The sequence below is a fragment of the Bufo bufo genome, chromosome 2 (assembly GCF_905171765.1).
Source record: "Bufo bufo chromosome 2, aBufBuf1.1, whole genome shotgun sequence".
NCBI lineage: Eukaryota > Metazoa > Chordata > Amphibia > Anura > Bufonidae > Bufo > Bufo bufo.
In genome coordinates, this window is record NC_053390.1 from 548984585 (window position 1) to 548992509 (window position 7925).

Consider the following 7925-nt stretch of genomic DNA (forward strand, 5'->3'; position numbering starts at 1 on the left):
GCGCAATATATGTCAGTGATTTTACACACGGCCCCAGCGCCATTTTCCATTCGCCATGCTGTTCACAAGCCACCATTGTCTGCCTTCTTCCTGAGGTGGCGCAGCTCACAGTTGGGAGCACTTCCGGCCACCGTGCGTTCCACCGCCTCTACAGCCAATAGCTACAGAGCGTCCTTACGTGACGTCACGAGGAACGCGCGATTTCATTGGCTCCCACTCGGAGTATATAAATAGAGGGCGTGCACCGAGCGGATCTTTTCAGTTGTTGACTGACTGCCGTGCGTTCGCTTGTTGGTGTTATCGTGCGCGTAATCGGCCGGCTGAATCATGAGTGGAGTAGAACCTATGGACCAGTACTCCGAGGGCTCGAAGATCAACGCCAGCAAGAATCTGCAGGATGAAGGGTAAGGAGGCCATTAGAATCAAGACGAGGGGGAGGGGTGCTGTTACATCCTATGGGTGGTTGGTTGGAAAGCTATGTTGTCTGTTCACGAGTTGTCCACCGGGGGGCGCTGTTACAGGTCGGTTTGTGGTGACTAGATGCCAGCGTAATTAGCGGCTCGGCAGACTGTTCATTGGTTGTGATGTCAGCAGTGGCAGTTATGGATGTGTGCCAAGGCTGGCCACATAATTAATGTAAAGAGACTGGTAATGAATGGGTGATCCCTGATCTGGGACTTTGTTCTTCCAGGAAGATGTTCATCGGAGGGTTGAGCTGGGACACGAGTAAGAAGGATCTGATGGAATACCTCTCCCGGTTTGGAGAAGTTTTAGACTGCACCATTAAGACCGACCCTGTTACTGGCCGCTCACGGGGCTTTGGCTTTGTCCTCTTCAAGGATGCGATCAGTGTGGATAGGGTAAGCTCTCCTGCGTCTGCTGCTGCTATTCAAGATTGATTGCTTGGCGCCGACTCATCACTTGTATTTTGTAGGTGTTGGAGATCAAGGAACACAAGCTTGATGGAAAACTCATTGACCCTAAAAGAGCAAAGGCCTTAAAGGGGAAGGAGCCTCCAAAGAAAGTGTTTGTTGGTGGCCTGAGCCCAGACACGACGGAGGAGCAGATCAGAGATTATTTTGGAGGCTTTGGAGACGTAAGTAGATTGCCTTTCAAGCCCAATACCTTCCAGATTCATACCCTTGGACCTTAACCTGAAGGGATTGTCCTTTATTGTATCTACATGCATGAATTGTCATTAAAGGGGTTTTATATCTTTGGGGGTCTTGATGTGTATGGGAGGAATGAAGCTATTGCCGAACTGCTGATTACCAGGGGGTCAGACCTTTGCCAGTCAAAGTGATGGCCTATCCTGAAAAGGTTAAGATGGACAACCCCACTGATGTTGGTGAATCTCCCATTTGCCTCTGTACAATGTACAATTTCTTGTAGCTGAGCCTTTGTCATTTTCCAGATTGAAAGCGTTGAACTTCCAACAGACCCAAAAACTAACGAGAGGAGAGGGTTTTGTTTTATTACATATGTGTATGAAGAGCCAGTGAAGAAGCTTTTGGAAAGCAGATACCATCAGATTGGCTCAGGAAAGGTGGGTTTGGAATAATGCTGCCAAGTCTTTCTCTAAAACATACATATGCCCTTGAAAACTGGCCACTTACTGTGATTTAATATATATATATTTTTTTTTTAGTGTGAAATCAAAGTTGCACAACCCAAAGAACTCTACAGACAACAGCAGCAGCAAGGAGGAAGAGGGGCATCAAATGGTCGCGGAGGTGGACGAGGGAGAGGCAGAGGAGGTACGTGGTATAGCATTGATCCTCGAGTACCATATTGAATGGCAATCCACAGTGATTTGCTGCAGCCATGATGTGCTGTTAACCAGAACATCACCGCTGCAGTCTGGAAACGAGCAGCACCACAGATTGGTGCTGGAGAAAGGTGGGAGTAGAAGACCATTGCTTATTTTAGGCTATTGCAGGGCTTTTCTGATATTTTTCATAATCACGGACAACCCTATTAATGGAGAAATATGATCCTGAGGGGTATTAGCATAGCACTCTGCTGCTCCTGTAAACCTCTAGGTTGTTTTGGCTGCCGTTTCCCCTATATATGACACATGGTTAATTCACGGCACTCCAATTCATGTGCAAATTTTTACATTATATTTTGTTTACAGATCATCATTGTATACATCCAGAGTAAATTAGTATGTAGCCACATAAATCAGTTCCTGGACGTTTCGGTCAAATGTGACCTTCCTCAGTGGGATCTTAGTGGCGGTGCAATAGGTATGACGCTGGATGTCTAGCATCATACCTATTGCACCGCCACTAAAATCCCTCACATTTGACCGAAACGTCCATGAACTGATTTATGTGGCTACATACTAATTATTTACTCTGGATGTATACAATGATCTGTAAACAAAATAAAAGGTAAAAATTTGCACATGAATTGGAGTGTTGTGGATTAACCTGATCTGTTCTACAACTTTCATGGACACCCACAGTGGATTTATGGTGTGCGGAGTATACAGCTCTTCAATCCCCTATATATCACTGATGATGGCTGACTTGCTGTCTCCATCCCCCTTGTCTACTGCACAAGCTCCACATCAAGCCTTTGGCATCTGTGCCGTAGAAACAATTCTCTGCCTCCAGTGTGCCGCCCTACGTGTAGCTGCTTCCAAGTGAGGAGTGCACGCACCATGGAAGCCCCTGTTCATCCACAGGTGCAGGATCTGAGTTGAGACAGCACCGGATGAATAAGGGATTTCACATGGCAATGCGCATATAGGACGGCACACTGAAGGCAGAGAAGCATTGTCTATACTGCCCAGACAACCAACGCTTGTGGAGTCTATGCAGCAGAAGCTGGCCAAGTAGCAAACTCCTTTAAAGCTGACCTCTCCATTAGCGTGGTCTTTTTATATAATCCCTGTCCAGTGGATGTGTAAAATCACCTGCTGATTTATTAAATGTGAATTCTGTTTAAGGCCAAGGACAAAGCTGGAATCAAGGGTACAATAACTACTATGATCAAGGATATGGAAACTACAGCAGCGGTGCCTACAGTGATCCTAGCTACAGTAACTATGGCGGATATGACTATTACGGAAACTATAGTGGTTACAGCAACCCAAGTTACACAGACTACAGTGGTGAGTGGGTTAATATACATGGCGTGATAGCTCAGCCGGCTGAACTCCTATTGAAAATGATGGTAGGCAGTTTCAGCGCAGTTGTCCTGCAGTTTTCTGCTCTGAAGCCCATGCCAAAAATCCAACGCGTGAACCTACCGTTGTGATTTCTGGCTGACTTGGTCCATAAGGAACCATAAACGTTATTCAAATTGCTGTTACTTAAATGCAGGTCAACAAAGTACATATGGAAAAGCGTCAAGGGGAGGTGGCAACCACCAGAACAACTACCAGCCATACTGAGGTCTAGCAGCTTCACATAAGGTGTGTATGAAGGAATTTCTGGACGGCTTACACATTTTGGAAGCTATACTTTTAAAATAAAGATAACTTAAACAGTGTGTGGCCTCCTTTTTAATAAAAATGTATTTGCTTTGTAAATTGTATGGTTTTTATAGAGCTTTAACTTAAAGACGTGACCTTAATTGTTTTTCCCTGGTAAATTTATACAGATAACATTTTTTAATTTCTGGCCTTTATGCCAGTCTCTATGGAATAAGTAAGCAATTTTTTAGTAAAATAAATACCAGGTAAAGTACTGAAATGGGTACAACTAAAGGTAAAGAAGAATGTTGTCTTCTAACTCTGACATTATACCTTGTTTGTACCCGCCAGCGGGAACTTCATTGCAGGCCGTGTGTCACCCTGACCACGTCTATCTCTGGGGTCGCACGTTGTGGGCAGAGCGCAAGGCGTACACCAGAAACCGCTGTCCTGTGGTATGGTCTCTTCCAACTTCATGTACCAGATTAAACTGAGGGAAAAACCACTTCACTTTGGCTTCTTTATCTTCTCTAAGTCTTTTTGTTAACGTTCAATTAAAATTTTTTACAGGAGTTTAAAGAGTTAGATGCCTCCTTACAGCTTAATTTTGGCTTTGGTTAAATGTTCTGACTCCTAGGATTTAATGCTTGCTGCTTTTCTTTATAGCTAATAGTGAAGTCTGCAGAGGAACTTAATAAAGTGACATGTTGGCAAGGTCACATGCAGATAAAGTAAATGCCACTTCATAGCGGACACCTTGGAAATTAGAGGGGGTAAAAGGTCTTGCCAAGAGAGGATGTCCCTGTGATTTTATTAGAGGATTTAATTCTGTAAAGGAGTGCTGCCACCATTGCCAGGGTGTAATGCCTTTCTTTCTCTTATAGGAGCGGAGGACTGGCAACACAAGTCATCCAGGCTGGCGATAGATCTACACATGTGTGTGAGGACTTGTGTACAAGGCACGGTGGTGTCTTGCTGTAAATATTACCCCCCCCCACCACCACCTTTTTTATGGCTTATTTCCCCATCTGTATACAGTGCTTTTATGTTCATCCACTTGTGTGTAAAACTATTTGTAACCATAAATTGTGACTTTCACTGCATCCAGTGTTTGCCATTTGTAATAAAAGGTTAAAAAACTCGCCTGTGGTTAGTGTGAACGGTCTCTAATCTCATGTTACAGGTAAAGTGAATGAACACACACATTCATTCTGTGGGATAAAACCAAGAGGGGTGGAGTTGAGGAACACTGCGTAATGGTATTCGTGCTAGGAGTGAATTTATAAAGGGTGCCTTCACACTAGGGTTGTTTTGATGCCCAAATTTTGATTCGCCAAAAAAAAGCCGCATGTGTTCTGCGTTTTATGCAACGTCCGGCCCATAATCAAACAATCCTATCCTATTTTCCCCCTTAGGGGCTAGAACCTAGTAGAGATTTATCAGGGTGAATAGCACTTCACACTCTCCCTGCTGCCCTGTGCATAGCGCACGGCAGCCAGTAGGGTCCTGGCTGTCATGGTATTACAGGATCACACTGCTGGGGCTCCACCAATGAGAGGGGACTCTGACCACTGCCACCAATGATTTTAATACTGGGGAAGGGCACACTACGCCACCAATGATTAACGTTTAATACAAGTACAGCCAGTGGCAGAAACACATTGCCAGTACCCGACCTCTATGACGGGGAGCTGCGATCAGCGGCAGTTGCCGCACCTGAGGGGTTAACTGCCGCGGATCGCAGCGCCCTGTCAGAGGTGGGGTGCCAGCAATGTGCTTCTGCCGCCTGTATTTGTAATGTATTAAATGTTAGTTATCAGTGGCACAGGGGGGAGGGAGAGACTACTTCCTTCTCCCTGTGTTGCTGAGGGAACATGGCCATGCTGAGAGCAGCGCGATGCATGTTCTCTGATACAGCCTGGTATCGTATAGATTGGGCATCGAAAATTCGATACCCGAAACAACCCTACTTCACACATGGCTGCATAAATACAATCCTATGTGGTTGAAGTGTTAACGATCAAGAAACGGATGCAAATGAGCTCTTGGCAAGCACTGCCTGTAAGGCAGCTCTCCTAGAAGTCGATGTCAACCCTTTTGTATAGGTGTTAAGACAGGACACTGATATTAAACCAGCCCCTCATCTCCAGGCAGCTGTTTCGGGGTGATTGCCCCTCATCAGAGCAGAGAGAACTGGATGAGAGGTCTAAGTAATGATTTGGGGGCTAGCCCAGCTGAATGTAATGTTACCTTTCAGTGAGTGATCCATTGTTTCATAGGATCGGATGCTAAAACAAATATAATAAACACAAACATTGGATAAATAATGCTATGGTATATTTATGGGTTACCAATAAACATTTAATAACTATAGTAATTACAACTTTACCAGAATAAAACAAAGTGCTCAGTTTTAGCTGACTCAAGTTGATTAGAAAAACGGGGCACACCAAATAATACACAGAGTGCAAAGGGTGGTGAAAAGAGCATGAAACAATATCACCTGACCCAAGATAGTCACAAGAACCACCCCATAAATGCACATCCGACTAAGTCAATATTAAAAATATATATAAAGTTTATTGGACACACATTAAAAATTGTATACAATAGAACAGGGTGCGGTATGCAATGTAATATATGTAACCGACACACACAGGCCCACTGGGTTGACACAAAATGGGCATATATACTATAAACCAGCATATGAAAATCCAATACAAAACAAGGCAAATATGAAGTAAGGTAAGACCACTAAAAATGCAAACAGACCATGATGAGGTCTAAATTAGAGAGCCAAACCTACATAAGCCGCTGGGGCAGTGGACCTGGAAGAGTGAGAAACGCTGTCAGTTTTAGCTGACTCAAGCCCACAACTAATGCATAATCATAGAAGACCTAGTCCGTCCACCTTAAACGGGTTGGCCACTTTCTGGCTACTGTTGACCAATGTGTTTGTGAGATAATATGGCACTTTCTAATATAGTCTATGAAATTCTGCACCATTTTCTATATTTCATACGGTATGCCCCCTTGTTTGCCAAGTCTTTTGTACTGTCCACAAAATGGCTGCTGATGGAGGGTCAAGTGAGCAGGCAAATCACCTCCATGTGATGTCTCCATTCAAATACACTGCACTAAACAGAACAAGTGCAGTGTATCTGAATGGAGATGATTTGCCTGGTCACATGACCCTCCATCAGCAGCCATTTTGTGGACAGGACCTCTGTGTGGACTTGGGGGAGATTTATCAAACTGGTGTAAAGTAGAACTGTCTTGGTTCTCCATAGCAACCAGATTCCACCTTTCATTTTTGACAGCTCCTTTGGAAAATGAAAGGTGGAATCTGGTTGCTATGGGCCAACTGAGCCAGTTCTACTTTATACCAGTTTGGTAAATGACCCCGTTTGTGTACCTTATGAAATATAGAAAATGATGCAGAATTTTAACAAAAGGCTATATTGGTCTCAAATAACTCTTATTTACACATTGGTCAACAATACCCAGAAAGTTGCTAACCCCTTAAAGCGAGTGTCTAACCAGTACTACTGTGATGGTAAGGGCTTTTTCACACGAGTGGATGCTGTCCGTGCGTGTCATCTGCTGCGTGAAAGACAGCAGAGACACGGAGCATTAACATGATTGATAATGCTTTGTGCCTCTGTGACCTTTTTACTACAAAACCACAGTGACAACTTTATCTTACCGTGATTTTGCAGTAAAAAGATTAGAGAGGCAAAGAGCATTATCATTATCAATCATGTTAATGCTCCGCGTGTCTGCTCTCCAGTGCAGGGCTTGGCTGTCTTTTATGCAGCGGATGACACGCACGTGTGAAACAGCCCTAAGGGAGTGGGCTGCTCCGCATCTTCTCCTCAAGTGGACCCAGGCTCCACTGAAGCACAGACCTAAATCAAGGACTCTTCCTGCCAAAATGCTGCTCGCAATCCATACCAGCTTTACTGACCTCAGAACAAACTTAGGCTACTTTCACACTAGTGTTTTATGCGGATCCGTCATGGATCTGCAAAAACGCTTCCGTTACAATAATACAACCGAATGCATTCATCATGAACAGATCCGGTTGTATTATGTCTTATATTGCCACGACGAATCCATCATGAATACCATTGAAAGTCAATGGGGGACTGATCAGTTTTCTATTGTCAGAAAAAACGGATCCGTCCCCATTGACTTACATTGTGTGTAAGGACGGATCCGTCTTACTCTGCACCACATCGTGGACAGAAAAATGCTACTTGCAGCGTTATTTTGTCTGCGATTGGAGCGCAACGGAACGGAATGCATTTTGGTGCATTCTGTTTCGTTCAGTTCAATTTTGTCCCCATTGACAATGAATGGGCACAAAACTAAAGCGTTTTCCAATGCTGTTGAGATACTATGACATATCTCAATAGCAGAATTGAAAACGCTAGTGTGAAAGTAGCCTTAGGCCTCTTTCACACGAGCGAGAATTCTGTGTGGGTGCAATGCGTGAGGT

At 44.2% G+C, this 7925-nt stretch overlaps 1 protein-coding gene across 2 annotated transcripts; it reads left to right on the top strand.

Annotated features, from left to right (window-relative positions):
• The first annotated feature begins 251 nt into the window (after positions 1 to 251).
• HNRNPDL (heterogeneous nuclear ribonucleoprotein D like) lies at positions 252 to 4565 on the top strand. 2 transcript variants are annotated; one of them, XR_005776318.1, is made up of 9 exons: positions 252 to 404; positions 692 to 860; positions 935 to 1096; positions 1415 to 1546; positions 1649 to 1757; positions 2957 to 3121; positions 3333 to 3424; positions 3776 to 3879; positions 4309 to 4565. XR_005776318.1 is itself a non-coding variant. In XM_040418074.1 (8 exons), exons 1-7 carry the CDS (start codon positions 328 to 330, stop codon positions 3401 to 3403), a joined length of 885 nt encoding a protein of 294 aa, XP_040274008.1. In that variant the 5' UTR covers positions 252 to 327; the 3' UTR covers positions 3404 to 3424; positions 4309 to 4565. The 2 variants fall into 2 exon arrangements, 1 of the variants encoding a protein (XP_040274008.1); XM_040418074.1 differs by lacking the exon at positions 3776 to 3879.
• The last annotated feature ends 3360 nt before the right edge of the window (positions 4566 to 7925 follow it).